Below are 27,001 nucleotides of genomic sequence, written 5' to 3'. Positions count from 1 at the left end.
ATTTTAAAATATTTAAAAAATATTGTAAATTATATTTACAATATTTATATTGTTTAAATGCAATCCATGTATCTTTGGCGGGGCACAGTGTCTCATGCCTGTAATCACAACACTTTGGGGAGGCCAAGGCAGGTGGGTCCCTTGAGCCTAGGAGTTTGAGACCACCCTGGACAACATGGAGAAACCCCATCTGTACAAAAACATAGAAAAATTAGCCAGGCATAGTGGCATGTGCCCATAGTCCCAGCTACTCCAGAGGCTGAGGTGAGAGGCCTGATTGAGCCAGGGAGGTTGAGGCTGCAGTGAGCTGTGATCATACTACTGCACACCAGACCGGGTGACAGAGCGAGATCCTGTCTCAAAAAAAAAAAAAAAAAAGATCAAAAATCGTATGTATTCAGTTAAGTATCTGCTCAAATCTTTTACCTGTTTTTTATTGGGTTTTTCTTTTCGTTGAGTTTGAAAGTTCTTTATATATTCCAGATACAAAGTCCTTTGTCAGATATGAATGTTTCACAGAATTTCTCCTACTCTGGGGCTTGTCTTCATTCTCTTATCATTTTTTTTTTCTGCAAATTTTTTTGATAAAATGCAAAATATAATTAGGTACAATGTGTTATAACAGAGGTTTACTAGTGAGAAGAATGAAATTCCATTTTGGGGAGGATAACATTTTGCTGGATGGGGATTCAAAGTTAGTACTTCCTCTCATCAAAATTGATTACAAATGTTCATCTATTAATGCATATCTGTAATGAAATTTTATGTATTTCATAATTTTATGTATTATCTTTGAAAAATGTCATTTCACACAGCTGATAGATGCACCAGTGAAAATCCTGCAATTTGTAGAGTGCCACAAAGCAGCAAAAGTGAAGCATACAGTCTGTGTGTCACACATGTCATAGCTACTTATCTCTCCATTGTAGCACAGAAGCAACCATAGGCAAATGAGTATGTAAACAAATGAGTGTGACCGGCGTTCCAATGGAGCTTTATTTGTGGGTACTGTATTTAGAATTTCATGTAATTTTCACTTGTTGCAAAACATTATTCTCCTTTTGATTTGTTTCCAACCATTTAAAAACGTAAAAAGCATCCTTAACCTCAGGATATGAAAACAGGAATGAGCTACATTTGGCCTCTGGGCTATAATTTGCTTACCTTTCCCCCTTCTTCCTCCCTTCATCTATCAGTGTTTTGTAGTCTTGCTCATATAGATTCTAGATTTTACACATATTTTGTTGGACTTACATACCTAAGAATATCATGGGTTTTGGTCAGAGCTGTCTTTTTAAAATGCAAATTGGATTATGTTGTTTCCCCTATTCAAACCCTTCAGTGGCTTCCCACTGCTCTTAGGATAAACTCTGTAATCTTTAAAAGCCTAAAAGGCCTTGCATGATCTGGCCCCTGCTTTCCTTTTCAGCTTTTTTTTTTTTTTTGAGACAAGGTCTTACTCTGTCACCCAGGCTGGAGTACTGTGGCACAATCTGCTCACTGCAACCTCTACCTCCCAGGCTCAAACAATCCTCCAGCCTCAGCTTCCTGAGTATCTGGGACTATAGGCGTGTGCTACCACACCCAGCTAATTTTTATATTTTTTTTAGAGATGGGGTTTTATCATGTTAGCCAGGCTGGTCTTGAACTCCTAGGGTCAAGTGATCTTCCCACTTTGGCCTGCCTCCCAACATGCTGGGATTACAGGCATGAGCCACTGCACCCAGCCCTGAGGCTTCATTTTCAATGCATTGAGTTTGAGGAGTCTGTGAAATGTCTAAAATGTACAAGGGTAGGTGGAAGAAGAGGAACCTATAGTGGCCTGGGAAGTGTTAAGAGAAATTGGTGAATAACAGAAGGAGTGGTATCAAAGGCATTTCTGGGAGGGATGTAATGATTCATTTCACAGAATCATTACAACAGAGACATCAAGCTAAAGATTATGTATGGATTGATAAGAGTACATAAAATTATGGTTAAAAAGCTCACTTTCCAATATGCTGATCGACTAAAGGGAAATTATGAAGTGCCCAAATTAGTTTAGCTCTCAATCTTTTAATTTAAGGAAAAGTTTAGGAGTGGAGTCAGTTTTTTCAAGTCACTAATAATAGTAAGTCTCATAGTGCCTTTTTCATTCAGACTTTTTTCTTCTTTCTCCCACCCCCCCCCACAGATTGATCATTCTTAGAAGAGCTGCTGTAACACATAGGGGAAGTGAAAACTAACAGATGAAAGTTTTGTCATGCACTGAAAGAAAAGCATTATCTGTGAAGTTCTATTTTTAAAAATGTCTGCTTGTAACACCTTTACTGAACACGTTTGGAAACCTGGTGAATGCAAGAATTGCTTTAAACCTAAAAGTTTGCACCAGCTCCCCCCAGACCCTGAGAAGGCACCCATCACCCATGGCAATGTGAAAACTAATGCCAATCACAGTAATAACCACCGCATCAGGAACACCGGAAATTTCCGGCCTCCTGTGGCTAAAAAACCCACTATAGCTGTGAAGCCCACTATGATAGTGGCAGATGGGCAAAATATATGTGGTGAGCTTGGCATCCAAGAACACTGTGAGAACAAACCTGTTATCATAGGGTGGAACCGAAACAGAGCTGCCTTGAGTCAGAAACCACTTAACAATAATAATGAAGATGACGAAGGAATTAGCCATGTTCCTAAGCCTTACGGCAATAATGATACTGCGAAGAAGATGTCAAATAACAATAATGGACTAACTGAAGTGTTAAAGGAGATAGCAGGCTTGGATACTGCCCCTCAGATAAGAGGAAATGCAACAAACTCCAGAGAAACATTCTTGGGAAGAATAAATGATTGCTATAAACGATCATTGGAAAGAAAGCTTCCACCAAGTTGCATGATAGGTGGGATAAAGGATACTCAGGGCAAGCATGTTATTCTGAGTGGGAGCACGGAAGTGATTAGTAATGAAGGGGGCCGGTTCTGTTACCCAGAGTTTTCCAGTGGCGAGGAGAGTGAAGAGGATGCACTTTTCAGTAACATGGAGGAGGAGCATGAGAGTTGGGATGAGAGTGATGAAGAGCTGTTGGCCATGGAGATTCGCATGAGAGGGCAACCTCGCTTTGCCAACTTCAGAGCAAACACTTTGTCTCCTGTTCGATTCTTTGTGGACAAAAAATGGAATACCATCCCCCTGCGAAACAAGTCTCTGCAGAGAATCTGTGCTGTGGACTATGATGACAGCTATGATGAAATCCTGAATGGTTACGAGGAAAATTCTGTGGTCTCTTATGGACAAGGAAGCATTCAGAGCATGGTGTCATCTGACTCCACATCACCAGATTCTTCTTTAACAGAAGAATCACGTTCTGAGACAGCCAGTAGTTTATCCCAGAAGATTTGTAATGGGGGAATATCTCCTGGTAACCCAGGAGATTCTAAGGACATGAAGGAAATTGAGCCCAATTATGAAAGTCCCTCTAGTAATAATCAGGATAAAGATTCATCACAGGCTTCCAAAAGCTCAATAAAAGTTCCAGAGACCCACAAAGCAGTCCTTGCTCTCCGATTAGAAGAGAAGGATGGCAAGATTGCTGTACAAACTGAGAAGGAAGAAAGTAAAGCCTCTACAGATGTTGCTGGGCAAGCAGTAACCATAAACCTTGTCCCCACAGAAGAGCAAGCAAAACCCTACCGAGTTGTGAATCTGGAACAGCCATTGTGCAAGCCATATACTGTTGTGGATGTGTCAGCAGCCATGGCCAGTGAGCACCTCGAGGGCCCTGTTAACAGCCCTAAGACAAAAAGCTCATCTACTCCAAACTCTCCAGTTACGTCATCTTCATTGACACCAGGACAAATAAGTGCCCATTTCCAAAAATCCAGTGCAATTCGATACCAGGAAGTATGGACTTCTAGCACCAGTCCACGACAAAAGATACCTAAAGTGGAACTAATTACTAGTGGAACTGGACCAAATGTTCCTCCAAGAAAAAACTGTCACAAATCAGCACCTACATCACCCACAGCTACAAACATTTCCTCCAAAACCATCCCTGTTAAGTCACCTAATTTGTCTGAAATAAAATTTAATAGTTATAACAATGCTGGTATGCCACCTTTTCCAATTATCATTCATGATGAGCCAACTTATGCTCGGAGTTCCAAAAATGCTATCAAAGTTCCCATTGTTATCAATCCAAATGCATATGACAATCTAGCTATCTACAAAAGTTTTCTGGGAACAAGTGGAGAACTCTCAGTGAAGGAAAAAACCACAAGTGTAATAAGCCATACTTATGAAGAAATAGAAACTGAAAGCAAAGTGCCTGACAACACCACTAGCAAAACCGCTGACTGTCTTCAAACTAAAGGGTTTTCAAACAGCACAGAGCGTAAAAGGGGCTCAGTGGCTCAGAAGGTTCAAGAGTTTAACAACTGTCTCAACAGAGGTCAGTCTTCACCACAGAGAAGCTATAGTTCCAGCCACAGCTCCCCAGCAAAGATCCAGAGAACCACTCAAGAGCCTGTGGCCAAAACAGAAGGCACTCAGGAGTCTCAGATGGTGGGCGGCAGCAGCACCAGAGAGAAAGCAAGCACAGTGCTTTCTCAGATCGTGGCTTCAATCCAGCCCCCACAGTCTCCTCCAGAAACACCTCAATCTGGCCCTAAAGCTTGCAGTGTGGAAGAGCTTTATGCCATTCCTCCAGATGCTGATGTTGCTAAGAGTACGCCAGTCCGGCCGAAATCTCTCTTTACATCTCAGCCTAGTGGTGAGGCTGAAGCACCTCAGACCACAGACAGTCCTACCACCAAAGTACAGAAAGACCCATCCATAAAACCAGTCACCCCCTCTCCCTCCAAATTAGTGACTAGCCCCCAGAGTGAGCCACCACCTCCCTTTCCCCCGCCACGCTCTACTTCCTCTCCTTACCATGCAAGTAACCTTTTGCAGAGGCATTTCACCAACTGGACCAAGCCAACCAGCCCTACCAGGTCAACAGAAGCTGAATCAGTTTTGCACTCTGAAGGCAGCAGGCGGGCAGCTGATGCAAAGCCTAAGCGCTGGATATCATTTAAAAGCTTCTTCCGCCGTCGGAAAACAGATGAGGAGGATGACAAAGAGAAAGAGCGAGAGAAAGGGAAACTGGTGGGCCTGGATGGCACCGTCATTCACATGCTGCCACCTCCTCCAGTTCAGCGCCATCACTGGTTCACAGAGGCAAAAGCAGAGTCCAGTGAGAAACCGGCCATTGTCTTCATGTACAGGTGTGACCCTGCTCAAGGCCAGCTCAGTGTGGATCAGAGCAAGGCTGGGGCAGACCAGGCAGCAGTCATGGAGAAGGGTAGAGCAGAGAATGCATTACTACAGGACTCGGAGAAGAAGAAGAGGAGTCATTCTTCTCCATCACAGATTCCTAAAAAGATTCTCAGGTATGTAAAACAGACTGGCAGAACATGGGAATTTTTTAACACATTCTCAGGTGCTAAGTTTTTTATATCTTTTAAGATTGCATAAGAGCCATTTCTGTTTGTAAGTAGCACTCTGTGGCCATCATCTATCTTTATAACTGCATTCCAAGATTAGAATAGTATTAAAGTGAGCTTATTGTACTGAACAAGGTTTATAGCCCTGGATCTTTGGCTTAAGTAGCCTACTGCATTCTGGTGAATGCAGAGGAACTTTAACATAGAAAAGCAAATCCGTAACACCTTAATAGCGATAAAATGTTGTTTTGAAATGTGATGGTAGTGTGAGGAAGAAACAGGATCAAATGAATAAATGGTGATACTGTTCTTTCCCTCACTGTAAATGAAATAAAACTCTTCCAGCAATTCTTTTTTGTTTTTTATGAACGTGTTATCTTTATATGCATTACTTATTTTAAGGGAATGTTTGTTTTTTTTATTGCTGTCTCTTTCTGTCCTCCTTCCAAGTGTTGTGGCAAAAAATGGAGGGTGGTAAGCAAGCAATTTATAGTTATTTAGCATGTAGGTGAAATAGGAGAAGCTGAGTATTGAGACTGAGACCCAGTAGCATAATCCTTGGTTCAGCTAGACAGATTGCATACCCAAATCAGTTCTCTAGGCATTCATTTTCTTTAACACCTTAGTAGCTATTTATTGATCACCTGTTCTGTGCAAGGTATATATTAATATTTATCTCAAATCCTTATAAATTTGCTATATTCTTCAGATGAGGAAACTGAAAACCTGGGAAGTTAACAATTGAACAGAGTCACAAAGCTAGTACTTGTCAGAGCTGGAATTCAAACCTCAATCTGTCTCATTCTAAAGCATGTATCCTCCTTACAATGTTGCATTCTTAACAAACACAAGATTGGTCAAAATTGTTATATTCTCACTTGTAATCATTCACATAAACACATATGTTTTGGAAGCCTAAGTTTTCTTATTTATATTGTAAACAAAATGAATTAACTGCTAATAAAAACAAGGAACCTTTATCCCAAGTTTGTGACAAATAGGATGATTTCCCTATACTTCCTCTCCTTTTTATTCTTAAACAAGGATATGCCCTGAGTACTCCATTCATCTGATTCTGAGTCCTCCCTCCTGACTTAAAGTAAACCTCTATCTGGCCTGGCCTTCTTTCTGACAAAACGTAGCAAATTCTGATGGATGGGGCAGATTTACCTGTTTTTCTTTAGAAAAGTATAATAAAAAATGAAGTGAACACTTAATGGTTTTACTTTTCCTAGCAAAATGCTAGGAAGTTTTATATACATTCTTTATTAAAATGAGCTTTTCACATACCTCCAAATTGTTGTCAAAATGCTAACAAGTCCCTGTTTTCCTTAAATCCGTGTAGTAGCAAAGCAACTAGGATGATAGTCCTAGAAAAAATAGTCTTGTCATTGGTAGTTGAATGTTATATTCCAAGGTGAGGTGTTCAATGACAGAATGTACTCCAGTAGTAATAAAATACATGTATTTCAGGGTCAGGTGTGGTGGCTCACACCTGTAATCCCAGCACTTTGGGAGGCCAAGGTGGGCGATCACCTGAGATCAGGAGCTCAAGACCAGCCTTGCCAACATGGTGAAACCCATGTCTACTAAAAATACAAAATTAGCTGGGTGTGGTGGCAGGCCCCTGTAATCCTAGCTACTTGGGAGGCTGAGGCAAGAGAATCACTTGAACTGGGAGGTGAAGGTTGCAGTGAGCTAAGATCACACCATTGCACTCCAGCCTGGGCGAGAAGAGTGAAACTCCATCTCAAAAAGAAAAAGCACCATGTATTTCAGGTGACTGTTTTATTTAGAAAATGGGCAGTTTAAACAGCAAATGGTTGGAGTTACATAGGAGGGAATGGTAGACAGTTCTTACATGGCGTCATTCCTGATTAATTACCACTGTAGGTATTTATCCACATCTTAGAAGGCACAGTCAAGAAATGATTTGGCTTCTTTCTGTGGAATGAGACTCTCTCCTTTGGCTGCATGCCGTGGTATACAGTCTTGAGGGCAGCCCAGGCCCTGGGCTTGGCAGACCCCTTACTATACAGCTTTTATTTCACAATTAGGTGATACAAACACCAGTCAGGTCTTCCAAAATTTATCCATTTTTTGTAGTTAACATCCATGAATCCAAATAACACAGTTCATTTGCCCATTGGTTCTTAAATTTAACCATGTTCCACAATCATCTAGAGAGCTGTTAAGACACAGATTGCTGAGCCCCACCCCTGGAGTTTTTGATTCAGTGGGTCTGGGGTGGGTCCTGATGATTTGCACATCTAATAAGTTCCTGGGTGATGCTGATGCTGCTGGTCCTTGGGTCACACTTAGAACTGCTGGTCTCACCACCATTCTAAAGATACATGCTATAGTATGAGTAAAGCAGTGATTGAGATATTAAGCTTTTCTTTAAGGCACATTGGAATTTTCACATTTCATAATGTCCCAGACTAAGTAGAAAAAGAGGTATTCGATAGCTTTTTTTTTTTAACTTTTGAAAAGTTTAAAACATGAATATGCATATTGAAAATATATACCATTTACTTTTCAATATTGCCTCATTTACTTGAATACATCATTGGTGTTTACTTGGAGCAACTTTGATAAGGAAAACATTACCATCAAATGTCAACATTTGTGTTTCAGGCTTGATGGCAGTGTGATCATTAAATTACCATCCCATGGCTGGGAGCACACTGCTGAAAGAAATGAAAATACAGTTTTTCCATAAGTAAATGAATATTTCAAGTCTAAACTGTATCTAAGGAATGAAGAATGAAAAATGAAAAAATACTGTACTAATGGCCAGACCCCAGGCTATGAAAGATGAGGAACTTTATAGACCCCTTCATTATGGGATTAGATTGTTACTAAGTCCATTTATTTAACTGTTTAGGAAATATAAATTGAGTGCCTTAACTGTGCCATGTATTTGCCATGAGGCCCTGGAACAAATAGAGGGGAACATTATCCTGAAATAATGGGCTTGGGTTGGACTTCAACTGTCTGTCTGATCCTTCAGTGTACAAGGCTATAAAGATATCTATCACATAGAAGTAAGTTGAAAATTTCATTAGAAAACATATAAAAAGCTTATCCCAGGGTCTGGCACACATTGAGTGCTTAAAAATGTTAGTAGGCCCTTTACCCTCAATGGATAAATGCTAAAACAACGTGCAGAGTGATTAAATCAGTTTAGTGCAGACTTCTCAGGAATAAAATCCAAAGCAGATCTTTAAAGACAAATAGGATTTTGCCAGCTGGTTGGGAAAGACATTGTAGGCCAAAGGAACAATATATGCAAAGTCACAGAGGTAAGGTTGGTGGCAAACAGAAGCAGGACATGTGGCTAGAAAAGGATATTGAATAATCCAGTGTATCTAAAACATTCAAACTCAGAAGGAAAGAATAGAGCGATGGTAACCAGAGGCTTTGGAGTGAGGTGGGATTGATGGGGAAAGGAGAGATGTTTGCCAAGGGTACAAAGTTCCAGTTAGACAGGAAGAGTAAGTTTTAAAGATCTATTGTACAGCATGGTGACCATAGTTAATAATGACGTATTACATATTTCAAAATTGCTAAAAAAGTAGATTTTAAATGTTCTCACCACAAAAAAAAGATAAATAGGTAAGGTCATAGATTTGCTAGTAACTTTATTAAGTGATCTTTCTACAGCATATACATATATCAGAACATCACATTGTACCCCATAAATATATACAATTATTATTTGTTAATTTAAATTTTTTAAATTAAAATTTAAAAATAGTCCATTGGTTCTTAAAGTATGATCTGTGTAAGGTCAAACAGTGATCATGCCAACATTACTATTTTTATAATAATACAAAGACACTTGTCTTTTTCATTGTGTTGACATTTGCACTGATGGTGCTTAAACAATAGTGGTTAAAACTACTTGCATCTTAGCATAAATCAAAGCCATGGCACCATATTATACTAAGAGGGTTTGTTGTTGTTGTTGTTGTTGTTGTTTTTAAGTGAGTTTCACTTTATCCTTGGTGGGCCAGACACAGTGGCTCATGCCTGTAATCCTAGCACTTGGGGAGGCCAAGGTAGGAGGATCACCTGAGCTCAGGAGACCAGTCTGGATAACTTAGTGAGAGACCTTATCTCTACTAAAAATTTTAAAAATTAGCTGGGCATAGTGGTGTGTGCCTGTGATCCCAGGTACTCAGGAGGCTGAGGTGGGAGGATCGCTTGAGCCCAGGAGGTCAAGAACTGCAGTGAACCGTAAATCACGCCACTGCACTACAACCTGGGTGACAGGGTGAGACCCTGTAAGAATGCCCTTGGTGATGTAGTAAATTAAATCTCAACCCTGGAGTACCTGTCTTCCTAAAAATTCTGCGTAATTAAATGGGAAGTACACATAGAATACTTCTGCTGTGTAACAAAGTATGATGGTTTTCTCAAAGAAAAGTACTTGTGAAATAGTTTGAGTTGTGAAGCTGAACTAGCCCCCTCTTTCATGGACCACTTTGAAAGAACAACTGACAGACAAACTGTGGTTATTCAAATCTGAGAGTGTTTGGCAGATATTTTCTTAAGAATGAACATAACAAACCTATTACTTCAGGGAAAACAAGTAACTATATTTGTTGTCAGTGATATAAAATCCAAGTTTTCAAGCAGAAATGAGAATTTTTAAAAACTTATATCTGCCACCATGACCTCAACAGCTTCCTAATACTTAAACATTCTTCTGATGAGATTGGTGGTTGAATTTGCAAACTTTTAAAAGTATTATATAATGAAATATGTCAACATTTAGAGGATCTGCATTAACTCAGTAAACCAGTAATTTCCAAATAACCCAATCCATCATATTACAAAATTATACATGAGTAAAATCTATTCAAATTGCAAGATAGATCAATGGCTTTTAATGCAACTGAGTACAGAAAGTTTATTGATATGGTTTCAGATTTCACATTGCAACTAAGCTTTAAGAAACTACCACTTATCAAATTCTGGTATGGTACCAAAGAATATCTACCGTTATCTAAAAAGCTATTAAAATACTCCTCCTTTTTCCGCTTATGAATCTGGGTGAGACCAGATATTTTTCATATACTCTAATCAAAGCAACATATCACAGCAGATTGAATGCAGAAGCAAATAAGGGAATTCAGTTGTCCTCTATTAAGCCAGATATTGAAAAGATTTGAGAAAATATTATTTAGGTTAATATTTACTGGATTTATTTCCTTATTTTAAAATGTTTATTTAATACTTAAATTATACGTAATGCACATAATTATGGTGTACGTAGTGATGTTGCAGTGCATACAATGTAAAGTGAGCAGATAAGGGTAATTAGCGTATCCATGACTGTTCACTATAGTCATCCTACAGTGCCATAGAACACTAGAACTTATTGCTCCCATATAGCTGTAATTTTGTGTCCTTTGACAAATCTCTGCCTATCCTTTTCTTCCCCCATCTTCCCAGCCTCTCATATGTTCTCTTCTACTTTTTACTGCTATGAGATCTCCTTTTTTTGAAGCTTCCACATATGAGTGAGAACATGTGGTGTTTAACTTTTGTTCCTGGCACTATTTCACCTAGCATAATGTCCTCCAGTTCCATCCGTGTTGCCACAAAAAAAAGTTTTTTTTAAAAAAATGAATTAATTATTTTCAAATGTTCTCAGTTCCAATTTCTCATATAAACGTCAATTGATATGACCTGTACAAATAAGAGTCCATGTGATTCTCAATTTTTAAGAGTACAAAACAATCCTGAGACCAAAAAGTTTGAGAAGTGCTGAGACAGGTTGTAAATGATATGTTGAGATGTTTGGCTTTTATCTTGTAGATTTTGTAGAGGAAACAGTTTTTAAGCAGGAAAGTAGCATTTTTTTTTAATAAAATATTTTCTGGCAGTAATATTGAAAATAGGCTAGAAGATGAGATACTAGTGGGTCAAATTTTAGTTGAAGAATGTATACCCACACATCATTTCTATGTGGCTAGTTTGGATTAAAAGAAACTAATTTGGTAGTTAATCAGGTCTGTGACCAGTTAGGAATTTCCCAGCTATCGTTTTTAAAATGATACCTACCTACCATCTCTGCAAGTCTTTGGTTCCCCATCACGTGGGGGGATAATACTGCATAGTGGGAAGAATGCCAGCACTGGAGTCAAAGATTTGAATTCTGACTTACCCCTGAGTAGTTGTAACTTTTGACATAATCTCTCTGAGCTGAAGTTTCCCTACCTATACAATAAGAATAATAATACCTACCTTATAGACATATTTTGAGTACTAAATATATAGTATCTGTAAAACATCAGCATATATCTAGCAATAGGAGTTGACCTCATTACAAAACTATGTCTAGGGAACGAGAATTTAATATCATCCTTGCTTAATATCTTGCCCCCTGAAATCTATTCTGAGAACAGCCGCCTACTCTTTCTTAAATATAAATCTAGTTATATCCCCCAACTCCCCACACTGAAGAAGGTCCTACATATGTGGCATCTGCCTACCTTTTAATCTTAACATTTTGGGCTTAATCTTATCCTCTTATTCATGAACCTCTAGTTATTCTGGCTTCCTTTTCTTCTAAGTGTGTTGTTTATAATAGTTTATAAAAGTTTAAAAACTGACTTTGCAATCAGTTCTACTGGATTACCTTTTAATTGGGACTATCTTAAAATTGGTCCTCTCTTTTTTTTTCATTTTATTTTAAACTTTTTATGATTGAAAATGTTAAACATGTACAAAAGTAGATAGACTAGTATAGTAAACCACCATTTACTATAAAACCACACTTCAACAGTTACCAATTTATAACCAATCCTGTTCCGTCTCTGCCCCTATTCACTTCCCCCTATTATCTTGAAGCAACTCTTTTTTTTCCATTATAATCATGTACCAAAAAGGGGTTCTTTAAACCCTAGTAGCTAACCCCTGGCTAAACATCATCAGATATCAAAAATTTTAAAACTATAAATATTCTGATGACCCTACTATCTTCATCCCTGATCTCTTCCCCCAAGAATCATGTGCAATTTTCCACTTGATATCTCCACTTCAAATGAAACATATCCAAAACAGAACTCTTAATTTTCCCCTACAAATCCGTTCCATCACAACTCTTCCCTTCTTGGTAAATGGCCCTCCATTCATTCAGTTGCTCAAGCCAGAAAACTAGGGGTCATCTTTGATTCTTCTATTGCCTTTACCCCCGACATCCAAAATGTTGGATGATTCAACCTCCAAAATATATTCCAAATTATCTACTTCCTTCCAATCTCTGCTTCTACTACCCTGGTCCAAACTACCATCATCTCTAACCTGTTTACTAGTGTATTTGCTGATTGAGCCCTCTGCCTAATCTCTTGCCTCTGGTAACCTAATCTCTTTAGAACGGCCAAGTACCCTCTTCATTTTACTTCTACCTTCTGGGTTCAATTTCCTTCTTGACAAATACCATTTTTAGTGGTTCTTTCAATAAGCTGTGGTGATAAACACTTGGTTAGTGACTAAAATCATGGTTATTTTAGTGTTATTTAACCAATAACACTTGGTTATTGATTAAAACTATGGCCAATGGGCCATAGTTACTTGCATGTTAATTTAGTTTTCAGGCATAAATTCTGTGTCCAAATTATGTTCCTGAATGTAAGAATACCTCCAAACACAAATTGCCCAGTTTAGACATTTAATCTCACTCTTATGTAAATAATTGTTTTCATACTTGGTTGACAAGATCTATTGCCAATCACATACATGTGCGTAAATTTTCAGTTCACCCAGGCATGGTAATGTGCATCTGTAGTTCCAGCTACTTCGAGGCCAAGGCAGGAGGATCACTTGAGCCCAGGAGTTCAAGTTCAGCCTGGGCAACACAGCAAGGCCGCCTTCTCACCATCTCTAAAATATAAACTAAAATGTAATTCAAACAGTTTTTTTCTAATGAGAAAAATCTAACCTAGACATTAAGAAAATAAAAGTAACACTCCAGCTAAAGTTAAGGATATCATTTGCTGCCCGAATGGCCTTTAGCTAACCTTTCTAAATCTACCACCCCTGAATTTCATGCTCCTGATTAGCAAAGACCCCAGGCATGTACATCTGGGATACTATGTAAGTCATTTCTTTAGGACTTCCATAATCATCTCAGGAATCCAACTATGTCTAGCACAGCTGGGATTCTGTCCAAACCCCAGCTTCTGGTTTGGACAGACAGACTGGATTTGACATACCTTTGCACACTTAGGAACGCTATTCATCTGTATCAACCTTCCTTTACCCTTCCAAGTCCTTTTGGATCTTCTCAAAGACCTTACATGACTAAACTGTATTCCTCAATAATCCAGGAGTTGGCAAACTGTGGCCAATGGGCCAAATCCGACTTGTTACCTGTTTCTGTAAAAGAAGTTATACTGGAAAATAGCCATACTCATCTTTTACATGTTGTCTATGGCTGTTTTCAAGCTACAACAGGGTTAAGTAATTACAGTAGAGACCATATGGCCCATGAAGCCTAAAATACTTACCATGTGGCCTTTTACAGAAGTTCACTTACCCCTCGACCAAGCCATGATATCAGATTTGTCTGTGGTTGTCAGGCGTGCTAGTGACATACAGCCATTCCAGCCAAATACTGGAAAGGATTGGTACTCTCTATAGTAACCAATATAGGCCTGTTAATATATGTATGTGTGTGTGTGCACGTTCGTGCATATGTGCGTGTACGTATGGTGTGGGAAATGAAAATCCCAACACTTCTTAGACTGTGGTAAAATGTCATGTCCTTCTCTCTGGAAAATTCAGTTAGAAGCTTCAGTTGTTTCAATGCTTATGCTCCAGTTATATCTTAATTTGCATTACCTCTCCCTTGAGTTCATGTCCTTTGTAGAGGCATGGATGAAGCTGGAAACCATTATTCTCAGCAAACTATTGCAAGGACAGAAAACCAAACACCGCATGTTCTCACTCATAGGTGGGAATTGAACAATGAGAACAGGTGGACACAGGGTGGGGAACATAACCCACTGGGGCCTGTCATGGGGTGGGGAATGGGGGAGGGATAGCATTAGGAGAAATACCTAATGTAAATGATGAGTTAATGGGTGCAGCAAACCTCCATGACACATGTATACATATGTAACAAACCTGCACGTTATGCACATGTACCCTAGAACTTAAAGTATAATAAAAAAGAAAAAGAAAACAAATGTTGCATTACCTCTCCTTTTTACTAAGAGAATCCTATCAAAGTTTTTTCATGCTTAGGACGAAACTGGTCTTAAGATCAAACTTCTACTTCTTATAAAGAAAAATAATTGAAAACAGAAGCTGAAAATAGCTGCTTTCTCTCCTGATCACATGTTATTTTGCTGTAAAGAAACTTCTGGACCATCAGCATTTATAAAAGTCACATCTACATTTGCTGATACATTTTTCCTAAAGTTAAGACGAGTTCATGAAGTCCTCATTGTTACATTTTTAAATAATCATGTTTTAGAGAAAGCTGATAAATATCTTTATGGTAATCATGGAATGATACAGTATGGTTATGTTTGTATGTACCAGAATGGGGTAGTCTTAAGACAGCTTTGTTTCTTTTCCTTTTGGGAGGTAATATAATCCCAGAGAAGTAAACTAAGAATAAACCTCAGAAGGTTAGGAATGGTCCCAAATTATTGTTATTCCCTCCCAGCTTTTTTGTAGTGTTTTATGAATTTCTCATCTGTGCCTATTTATTTTATTTCCCATTTCCTGCTTATATCACTTCTGAAGAATGAGGCTCCTTTACTTAAAATTTTTCTACTCACTTTTCATACCTTACTGCTTGTGTACTTATTCTTCTGTTCTTTCTGGAGGAGGAAGGCAGTGAAAAATAGTTTCTCAGAATGTGTTCCTGGGACCAACTGCATCACCTGGAGTATATAAATGCAGATCCCTGGGCCATGCCCCAAAGCTGTTAAATTAATCCCTAAAGATTAATTAGAGCTGAGAATCTGCAATTTTAACAAGCTCCCCAGGTAATTCTTAGGTACATGAAAGTTTGATAGCCATTGACATAATATTTTAGAACATAGACTTTGAAGGCACCCAGACCTGGGTTTGAATCCTGCTTTTATCACATATTAGTGTCATCTTAGACAAGTTACTTGAGCTCTGCTTACCAGTTTTCTCATCTAGAAACTGAGAAGCAAATAATGTAACTGCTTAAAGGACAAACACTAGAACTAAGCTATAGGGTTTGAATCTCAGCTCCACTAGTTACTAGCTGTGTTACCTGAAGCAAGTAACTTAATCTCTCTGGGCTATAATTTCTTCATTTATAAAACACAGAAAATAGCCTGCCTAGTAGGTTGTTGGAAGACTTAAAGGGGGATGGGATTTCCCCCCGGGCACATTTGACAATGTCTGGTGATTTTTTTGGTTGTCACAGCTGGGAGGCAGAGGGTAGTTCCAATGTCCAGCCTTAGCAGGTAGAGGCAAGAAGTGCTGTTGTAATCCTGCCATGTGGATAGCCCTCCACAACAAAGAATCACCTGGCCCAAAATGTCAATAGCCCCACTTCTGATAAGCATGGCTTAAAACAGGCACATAATAAGCACTATGTAAATTTTGGCCACAATTATTATTTGCTGTTATGGGACTAATAAGCCTTACTCAGAGTGTTATTGTTTGAAGATATTTAAGTACAGTGCCTAGCATTCGGTAAATGTAGAGATAGTGGGGGTAGCAATTATTATTGGGAAGCCAAATATCTAGAAACACAGTCATTCTATAGCTAGAGCAGCTTCTATTTAAAGAAATTTTTTTAGAAATGTATATTATTAATTTTTTGGGGTTGTTTAAGATTTTCAAAAGTAAAATACATCTGTAATCATTAATACCCTACTTTTCAATAAAAGCTATGTTTTTTTCTTCTAACTAAAAGTAGAAGCAGTTTTACTTCTTCATCTTCCCAATCAAGTATGTATTGCTGGGTTTCTGCGGTATGCCAAACTTGCCTTATCTTAACAGTGTGGTGGAAGGAACATGGATGTTAGAGTTGCATGGTATCTATTCAGATCCCAACTCTGCCACCACCTTAGTACCCGTGTAATTTTAGGCAATTGATCTAACTTCTTTCAATCTCAGTTTCCTCATCTGTAAAATGAGAATAATTGTGTCTACCTCCTGAATAGTTTTCATGAATTAAGTGGAAAAATGCACAGCTTGTGCGGTGCTGAGTAGGTATGTTCTGAGTACTTATAGGTCCCATTCCTGCCTTACATCCATTTCCTCAGTCAGCCTGCAACATTTTTTGGAGTTAAGTATATGTAATCATTTCTCAGCATCTCCCTACTCTGACTCAAAAAGCGGAGGGAGTTAAGAGGAAAGTGAAAAAAGGTGCACCGACTTGCTTCTCCATTGCTTCTGGGCATTCGGGAAGAAAGTCCAGGGCCCCAGAAAGGCTGTTCCAAGGATCAGGTGCAATGACTCTCTCCTGTAATCCAAGTACTTTGGGTGGCTGAGGCAGGCAGATTACCTGAGATCAGGAGTTTGAGATCAGCCTGGCCAACATGGCGAAACCCCATCTCTACTAAAAATACAAAATAATTAGCCAGGCATGGTGGCAGGCACCTGTATTCCCAGCTACTTGGGAGACTGAGGCAGAAGAATCACTTGAACCCGGGAGGCGGAGGTTGCAGTGAGCTGAGATCGTGCCACTGCACTCCAGCCTGGGCCACAGAGTGCTGTCTCAAGAAAAAAAAAGCCAGGCGTGGTGGCTCACACCTGTAATCCCGACACTTTGGGAGGCTGAGGTAGGTGGATCATCTGAGGTCAGGATATCGAGACCAGCCTGACCAACACAGTGAAACCCCGTCTCTACTAAAAATACAAAACTTAGCCAGGCGTGGCAGGCACCTGTCATCCCAGCTGCTTGGGAAACGGAGGTAGGAAAATCGCTTGAACCCGGGAGGCGGAAGTTGCGGTGAGCTGAGATCACACCATTGCACTCCACCCTGGGCGACAAGAGCAAGACTGCGTCTCAAAAAAAAAAAAAGGCTGTTCCACATCCTTCCTGGGTTAGTCCCCTTGGAGGCGGCTATGGGTGTTTTCTTCTAATACCTTGCCTTCTCAGGAAATGCATATCAGTATCTCACCCCATTCTTTAGAAGTGAGTTAAGGCCAAAATGGTGATGCTACGGAGCTACTTCTGTTATTGAGAATGTTATTGTTATTGAGAATGGCAACTGTATTTTATTACTGTTTTCCAAAATTTATTGATCTTTTCTGTTAATTTACACAGATGCCATTCTGATTTTGTATTTCATAGGATTTTGAAACTGTAATTTTTCTTAGTATTGTGAAAGTGACAGTGATTTACAGAGGCCTGTGTTTTATATGCTTTGTTGTCTTGCAATCTTGTGCCTTAAAGACACTTTTAATTTGCTATTTGAGTCTGTTTTAAAAAATAAAGTGGATCTGTGCAATTTCAGAAAATTAGAGTTCATTCAAGACCTTGCACATGGCTGCCAGTCTTCCCCATCTCGAGACCTAGCTACTTCATTCACACCAGTAAGAGCTACCTTTGTTTGACCAGACTATGTTAGAAATATTAGCAGGAACTCATCAGATATCAGATAAAGGTTAATCTCAGTTCAGGATAAGAAGTTCAATGTTTTCAGTTAAAGACTACAGAAGGCTTAGCAGAAAATTGGAGACACTAGATAGTGATCAGTGGACACACACTTTTCTACCTGAGAATGTCAATGTTTGGAAAGTGTGGCAAAATCAAGTTGATGACCTGGAAACTAAGGATTAAGAAATGTCATATTCGTAGGAGGTCCTAGAGATAGAGAGAAAAAGAAATGGGAGTGTTTTGTTTTGTTTTTTCTCCCTTTCAATAGATTACAGGTGTGGGATTTGATAACTTTGAACTCTCCTTTTCATGTGTTAATGTAGATCTCACATCTGCAGAGTTCTGTTATCCCCAGCAACCCCAGAAATAAGCAGCTCTGGAAACCAGTAACAAAACCATGACATTTTGTTTCTAATGTGCTTTAGTCTGATTTTTAGGGGTAAAAGGAGGTTTTAAAAGTCACATATTTGCTTATTGGCTGTCGTGGGCAACTAGAGACATGTGTACCTGCTGAAGAGAGCTAACAAATGGAACTCAGAATAACATTTGCCCCAAGAGGCAGGTGGTCTCTAGAAGTCTTTATTGCCCCTTCTGAAGCTGAATGAAGGTGGTTGAATATGAAGATAGGATTGAACTGAAATTGTGGAAATACTTGGATACTTAAAGGCCTTTAACCTGTTCTAATGTGGAATTTTATTTGCCTTTTAAAAGTACATTCAGACATTTAACAGAATTTTACAAAATCTGTCTTGAACGAATTTGCCAGAAAAAAAAAAAAAGGATTATTTCATTTCATTTGATGGTGTAATGATTAATCCCTACCACCTGGGTAAACCAAGTGAGCTTCCCATAGGAGACAGCTTCTGCAGCTTTGAATTATGTATGAATATGGCCAACTGATGAGATATAACCTTCCAAGGGATTCGTTTATATAACACAAATCTGTAACAATGTAACTGTTTCCTTTGAAAACCTTATATTAATTCTGCATGTTCAGAAAATGATTTGTCTTTGTGGAGATTATGACACGGTTTTTTAAGTATCAGGTCAGACATCCCAAATCTCAATTAAAAACCAGTCATTAGTGGAAAGTTGGTTGAAGAATTTAAAGTATAGTCACACATGTGTTGTCTTCCATGTTGTCTGTCTGTGGAAGCAGAAGGAATGCTGAAGGTTCAGGACAAAGAGCAGGCCAAGTCAAGGTTTGACCCAACCTGAAGATCACGGACCTAGATATCAACACCATAGTTATTACAGAAATAGAGGTGTTTCAACATAAATTAAAATAGAAGAAATATAAAAGCCATAACTTCTTCTTAGTGGGCCATTTGTCACTTAACAGTTCTGTTTCATAGTAATGAATATCAGATTGTACTTAACCTGAAAAAAATTAGATACACTAGTCATTATTTGCCATTTTAAGACATGTGCTAACATATAGTGTACAAGAAATTCTCACAGATTTCTTGTAATTTTCATTCTAAATAATTTACCATCTGACTCATGGATGAACTGGGGGAAATTTTTATTTTTTCCACTAACTCTTTCCTGATGCCATCAAGTTTAGAAAATCAAAGCAATAGGGAAACAGCACCCAGGTTCGAATTCCCGTTTTATTGTTTTCTCCATCACATTAAACATCTCCCAATGAAATGTTGGTGGTAAAACACTTTGTTAGGAGATAAAGCTGATATTTGTGAAGTGTCATTTTAGTATTTGAGTTTTCTGATTTTATGTCCAAATATGGAACATAACAATGGTAAATACCTTTTTTTTTTTTGAGATGGAGTCTCTCTCTGTTGCCAGGCTGGAGTGTAGTGGCACAATCTTGGCTCACTGCAACCTCCACCTTCCAGGTTCAAGTGATTCTGCTGCCTCAGCCTCCCCATACCTGGCGCAATAAGGCGCCTGCACCACGGGCCCACCTAAGTTTTGTATTTTTTAGTAGAGACAGGGGTTTCACCACGTTGCCAGAATCTGCGTCTCAAACTCCTGACCTCAGGTGCATCCACCTGCCTCTGGCCCTCCCAAAGCTGCTGGGATTACAGCCATGAGCCACCGCCACCAGCCTTAAATTCCCCTTACTAATATTAATGCTGCCGCTATATGATAAATTAATCAGAGATTTTCCTTTTTTCTTCTTCCTGAATGATTTGTCGGTTTATGTTGTTTAGCTTATATAGTGATCTGAATCAACCTTCTCTGATACTTTTCTCAATTTTATTTATTTATTTATTTTATTTATTTATTTATTCTATTTTATTTAATTTATTTTTTTGCAGACGGAGCTCTCGCTCTGTCGCCCAGGGCTGGAGCGCAGCTGGCCAGATCTCAGCCTCACTGCAAGCTCCGGCCCTCCCGAGTTTACGCCATTCTCCTGCCCCTCAGCCTCCTGAGCTAGCTGGGGACTAACAGGCGCCGGCCACCCTCGGCCCGGCTAGTTTTTTGCCTATTTTTAGAGAGACGGGGTTTCACCATGTTAGACAGGATGGTCTCCGATCTCCTGACCTCGTGATCCGGCCCGCCTCGGCACCCTCCCAAAGTGCTGGGATTACAGGCTTGAGCCACCGCGCCCGGCCTCAATTTTATTTTTTAGTCATACTGTGTTATTATATCTAACCTTGAACTGTGAGAACCTCTCCCTTTTCCCCTGTCTCTCTTTTATCTTTTTTTTTTTTTTTTTTTTTTGAGATGGAGTCTCACTCTGTCACCCAGGCTGGAGTGCAGTGACCCAATCTCAGCTCACTGCAACCTCTGCCCCCCGAGTTCAAGCAGTTCTCCTGCCTCAGCCTCCTGAGTAGCTGGAGTTATAGGCACCTGCCACCACATCCAGCTAATTTTTGTATTTTTAGTAGAGATGGGGTTTCACTATCTTGGCCAGGCTGGTGTTGAACTCCTGACCTCGTAATCCACTTGGCCTCCCAGAGTGCTGGGATTACAGGCGTGAGCCACCGCTCCTGGCCTCTTTTATCATTTTAATCATACAAAGAGCTATTCTTCCTTCAAGCATTAAGACATGACATCTCATTGATGCATTTTTAATATTCTTACTCCTTTTAGAGACTGCAGTCACTGTAAATGCAGATTAAACATTTTAGCATCCATTTGCAAATCCATGTGATTTTACTTTTATCAACTCTATTTGCATAGTTCTTTAGAGTTGACAATTACTTTAATTGGTGATTTAATTAATACCAGTGCACTTATTTAAAATGTGCTCATGAAAACCAACCTTTATCTGGAATATAGGCTGTGCTGCCTTAGTTTGGAAAGAGTTAATAAAACTGGCTTTCACTTTGCTTGGTTCCCCAAAGGTAATTTGGCACATTTCCCAGACCAAACCAGTAAGGTAAGGGTCAAGGTGCAGTGAGTGATACTAGGGAACAGAATTCAAGCCTTTTGTCATGATTTGCCTAACTTGTAGCTCTCCAGAACTCAGTGGAATCTTTGGTTTATCTGAGTTTCAGAGCATGATTAACAGACTTGAGAAGACCCTGTGAAAATTTCATTTAATGGGGAATTGTGTTAGTGAGCACAGTGGGTGAGTTTTCTAATATTTCTTGCTTTTAAGTATTCATTTTTTATTTTGTGAAGCCCTTCAGAGTACAGAGCTGTGTTATATGTACACATGTGCAGCAGGCCTAGGGAGTTCCTCATAGGTTAATAGCAGCAGCTCTTTCTGTGGTTTTCACTATAACTGAGCTTTGTTGTTAGTAGCCCATTGCCTAGGATGAAAACAGGCAAGTGAGGGTGGAATCATGGGTTCTGAATCCTTCACCAACCCTTTTTGACAAATGGAAAGGAACACTTTCTTTTAGTAATAACCAGGAGATGGAGACAGAAAAAAGGCAAGAGTAAGTCTGAAGAGATTAGGAGCCAAGAAACAGCTATTGAGGAAACCTCTAAAGCTGACTTTAGAACAAGAACTGTCTGGAGCTTTAACATTTTTTTTTCTTTCAAGCATGTTGGCTGATTGTGTGTGTGTGTGTTTTTTTTTTTTTTTTTTTTTTTTTTTTTGAGACGGAGTCTCGCTCTGTCACCCGGGCTGGAGTGCAGTGGCCGGATCTCAGCTCACTGCAAGCTCTGCCTCCCTAGGTTCACGCCATTCTCCTGCCTCAGCCTCCCGAGTAGCTGGGACTACAGGCGCCCACCATCTCGCCCGGCTGGCTGATTGTGTTTTGAGACAGAGTCTTACTCTATTGCTAGGCTGGAGTACAGTGGCGCGATCTCAGCTCACTGCAACCTCCACCTCCCGGGTTCAAGCGATTCTCCTGCCTCAGCCACCCGAGTAGCTGGAACTACAAGCATGCACCACCATGCCCAGCTAATTTTTGTGTTTTCAGCAGAGACAGGGCTACCATGTTGGCCAGGATGGTCTCGATCTCTTGACCTTGTGATCTGCTCACCTCAGCCTCCCAAAGTGCTGGGATTACAGGTGTGAGCTACCGAACCTGGCCAGGGGGCTGATATTTTTAAGGGACTTTATATTTATTGCTTTGAAACTAGAAATGGTTTCTATTAACTTTTGCCAGAAAACATTTTCCCTTCCTTGAAACATGTTGATAACTACTGAGTAATATACACTCTTGACATAAAGTGGTGCCTGAATGTCTTGGAAGTGTCACTTTGTTTTGTCTTCGCTAATGCATGGAGATAGAGCCCCCACGTTACCTTGATTTTATGGTGCTCCATATTATGAGAAACCAGCTTTGTGTGGAACCCCTCTTTTGGGTTAATGACCGTGGGCAGCCCATTGAGAAGAGGCAGTATGCTTTACTGTGTGAGGCCTCCTTTATATATACTACTCTCTTGACTGCTAGAAAAGTGATTCCTTCCAACCTCACCACTGTCCCCAAGAGCCAGGTCCCTTAATGGAACTTCCAGCTCATTGCTTATTCCCAGTATAGAGAGACCTCTGGCTCTGTCAGCTTTGAAAGGATATTTTTGAAGTTGTATATCCAGCTGACATCAAGGCTTATTTTTCTGTCCAGGCACATGCATAATTTCCATAATGAAAAATTGATAAGAGGGTACTCCTTTGCCTTTAGATCTACTCCCTTAAATCCACAGGCGATATATGTTCTGATGGCACATATCAAACAAAGTACCTCTTTTAAAGAAACTAGTAAATGTCACCATGACTCACTGCCAATTGAAAATCCACAAATAACCTGTAATCATATATGTTTCCTTTCCTTCTTTCTTTTTTTCATAAAGAAACCAGGAAAAATAGCTAATGAATGTGTGATAATCTAGGAATACTTTTCAGTGGGCCCAGCAAACTTTAAAGATGCATGAATTCATTTAATTGACAGGTCCATTGAGATTTTCTAACTAGGCCAGTTTTCTCCACCAGCAACAGAATTGACACATTTCAAGCAGACTGGGGAGTGGGGAAGATGGGAAGAAGTAGCTATGAGCATATGAGCAGGCAATAGTAAAACAAGATTGGTCATATACTGGTATGTGGCCAGGAGGATGCTTCAGATTCATTTTAATAAATGAGATTAACTAGACTGCGAACTTTCTTTTCCATTTGCCTTCCCTGCTGCACGCAGACAGGCAAAGGTTGATGCTTCCGTTCTCTTGGCAACAAGACCTCAGTGTACCTACTAAATAATGGCTTAACTTCCTTATATAGATAGTTTAATCTCAACTTTATTCCTGATCCTGATTTATTACACACTTACTATATATAAATTAAAACTATGTAGTAAAGTATTTGATATTTACCATAGTATTAGAGTACTATAATTAGTAAGTATGGTAAATACTTTACTAAATACTTGAGTATATTTGTCTTTAACCAGTTAAACAGTCAGCTCCTTCTACCACCACCATCACCACCTCCCACCTAAATAAAATGTTTCACTCCTTGACTGTTATTCTCAAGCTCCCTTGCAGACTACCATACCTGCTCTATCAAATTGGGTTCTCAATATGTATGAATCAAGGTAAATAGAAGTATCTGCCTAGATGAAGTACTGCCTTATGTTCAGACAAGTGTATTGGGGCTTATGACTTGTTACTGTGACTATAGGACCAGTTATTTACATTTATGGGAAGTATATGCCTTCCATAAATCTAAATTTTAGTAGAATCTTTCAATACCAGTGTGACAAGTGGTCTGATTTGTTTCAGTCACATGACCCATGAAGTAACAGAGGATTTTTCTCCTCGGGATCCAAGAACTGTTGTTGGGAAGCAAGATGGCGGGGGCTGCACTTCAGTCACAACAGCATTGTCCCTACCTGAACTGGAAACGGAAGATGGAAAAGAAGACGTTTCAGATCCTATGGACCCGAACCCTTGTAGTGCAACATACAGCAACTTAGGTAAGTGCAAATGTCCAATAAGGAGTATTTAAACTTGACCTTTTTATGTACTAGCCAACTGTTCTGTTTTCTTGGAGAGATGGTTTTTATTGCTCCATGAAGCAGAAGTTAGACCATTGGAGTTATAAATTTTAAGTCACATCAGAAAAAAGTTCTGGTGTTTACTAGGCATGTATTAAACACCTGCAACCATGAGCTGTGTGCCAAGTGCTAAGGGTTATTAACACTCTGTTTTGAGGGACTCACCTGGGGGGAAAGAAGTGAACTTGTTAATTATTTCAGTGTAATATAAATACTGTGACAGAGATATACATGGTACATTTTTAATACTACACAGAGGAGGGTGTCAAAAGATACCTTTCTGGAGATAATTCCTGAACTGATTTAACTAGTTGACAAAGGGAAGAAAGAATATTCCAATCGGAGGCAACAATGTGAGCAAAATCACGGAGATGCATGTAGGCACCACAAACATTTAGTGTTGCTGAAATGTGAAGTGGAGAGTTAGCCAGTATCATGCATTTCAGGCTAAAACCTTAGACTTTTTGCTATTTGTGATAGTGAGCCATCAAAGGTTTTTAAGCAGAGGAATAACACAATTAGATTTGTTTTTTAAAATATCCACCCTGCAGGCTGCCATGCGAATGCGGATTATTTGGTAGCAGGAAATTTGGTAGTTAGATACTCTTGCAGGACCACACAAAGGAATGAGAAAGGGAGGCCTCAACTAAAATAGTGGGAGGGGGGACAGCAGACAGATTTGAGAGCTATTTAAGAGGAAAAATACACAAGATTGGATAATGTGAAGAGTCTATAATGTATCCCAGATTTCTGACTTGGATCAAGCAGACTCAAGAAAGTAAAGATCCCTGTCATTGGAGTTATTTAGGCAGAGGCTGATGGACCATCTCTCAGAGGTGTTGTGAGGAGGATGATGCACTGCAAAGAGGGTTGAGCTAAATTACTTCAGAGGCACCGGCCAATGCAAAGATTCTTCAATTCTCTGATCATCTTCACTCTTCTTCCTTGAATGCTCAGTGACTTCTTACCTGTCTCCCTTGAGTGCCACACAGTTTCCTTCCTTCTGAAAAGCAAAGCCTGAGGCAGAATAAGGATTTCTCAGTGCTCTTCTTCCATGAAGTCAGGAGAGAGGTGAGTAGCCTCGACTACTATATGCAGAGCACTAGCAAGATTCATACGAACCACTGACCAATCCTTAGACTGTTTGGAAACCAGTGGCATGTATCATTGAAGTATTTTTTACCTCGTTTCTCATCTCCTTTCTTCTTTGTCATTTTCCTTTGTCAGATTATTGTAAGGAAAATAATTCTAACACTAGCTAGTATATTTGGAAATAAAGGAGTCCCTAAGAAGGCCAGAAGATTATGGTAACACTGTGGGCGATAATACTTTAATATCTCTTTTTGGGAAACTCAATCATAACAACCCACATGCAGTTGAAAATACATTTTGTAAGAAAAAGACTTCCGTTTTAAGTTCCAGAAGCTTTCTGTGATTTGAGAGTAGGGGAAACATACTATAGTTTACCCAAACTGCTATCTTGGATACTGTTTACAAGTTGGAACAGATTTTATCATCAAATAGCTTATTGGACTTTTCCCATTATTTGATATTTTGTGAGTCATATTATAAAATGAAAATTTACTGTTTACTTACTGTATACCCTCAGACAACATAACATATCAGAAATTATAATATCTTCTAGACATTCTTACTAAACCAAAATTTCTTTCATGATAGCCTCAGTAAAATATTTAATTTTACTAGTTGTACCATATTTGATGGCATCTCTATAAATTTTATTAGCTGACATTAGTTAAAATTATTTTATTTCATCATCTTCTCAGTTATGAAGACTGGTAGAAAAAAAATAAAGCATTGCCTCTGTGAACATTCTAAGTGCCTTATATATATTAGCTCATTCAATCCTCACAACCATCCTAAGAATTATTATCCCCATTTTTCAGATGAAGAAAGTGAGGCAGAGTGCCTTGCCCAAAGTCGCAGAACCAGTAGGAGTTGAACCAGCTGGTATCCAGTCCATCTTAGCCACTAGACTTTAATGCCCTTAATCACGAAATTCTTGTAAAATACTGAAGGGCTCCTACTGTTTTCCATTTTTTTAAAGAAGTCATCTACTTTCAGACATAAAATTTAAGACTTAAAAAAAAAATTGTCATCACTTTGCATTCAAAAACTTAAAATGGTTATAGATGCCCTATCAGAAAGATAGCTTTCTCTCTACCTGTTGCCTTCCTTTTAAAAGTATGTGATGCTGCCAGGCACAGTGGCTCACACCTGTAATCTCAGCACTTCGGGAAGCCAAGGTGGGCAGATCACTTGAGCTCAGGAATTCAAGACTAGCCTAGGCAACATGGCAAAACCCCATCTCTACAAAAAATACAAAAATTAGCCAAGTGTGGAGGCACGTACCTGTGGTCCCAGCTACTTGGGAGGCTGAGTTGGGATTATCTCTTGAGCCCAGGAGGTCAAGGACACAGTGAGCTGAGATTGCTCCACTACTTTGCAACCTGGGTGACAAAGGGAGACACTGTCTTAAAAAAAA

The 27,001-nt window shown here is 39.3% G+C and overlaps 1 protein-coding gene across 2 annotated transcripts in view; it reads left to right on the top strand.

Annotated features, from left to right (window-relative positions):
- Positions 1 to 27,001, top strand: part of PEAK1 (pseudopodium enriched atypical kinase 1) — a 296,791-nt gene that overhangs the window by 227,437 nt on the left and 42,353 nt on the right. For both annotated transcript variants that reach the window (XM_017870420.1, XM_017870410.1), the window contains 2 exons: positions 2,174 to 5,412; positions 24,221 to 24,414. In XM_017870420.1, the coding sequence (XP_017725909.1) occupies positions 2,288 to 5,412; positions 24,221 to 24,414 (3,319 nt within the window). In that variant the 5' untranslated portion in view covers positions 2,174 to 2,287. The remainder of the gene's footprint in view (positions 1 to 2,173; positions 5,413 to 24,220; positions 24,415 to 27,001) is intronic.

This window comes from Rhinopithecus bieti, unplaced genomic scaffold (assembly GCF_001698545.2).
Source record: "Rhinopithecus bieti isolate Rb0 unplaced genomic scaffold, ASM169854v2 scaffold_662, whole genome shotgun sequence".
Classification (NCBI taxonomy): Eukaryota; Metazoa; Chordata; class Mammalia; order Primates; family Cercopithecidae; genus Rhinopithecus; species Rhinopithecus bieti.
The sequence above is the reverse complement of the archived record's forward strand: the minus strand, read 5'-3'. Positions and strand labels throughout refer to the sequence as shown.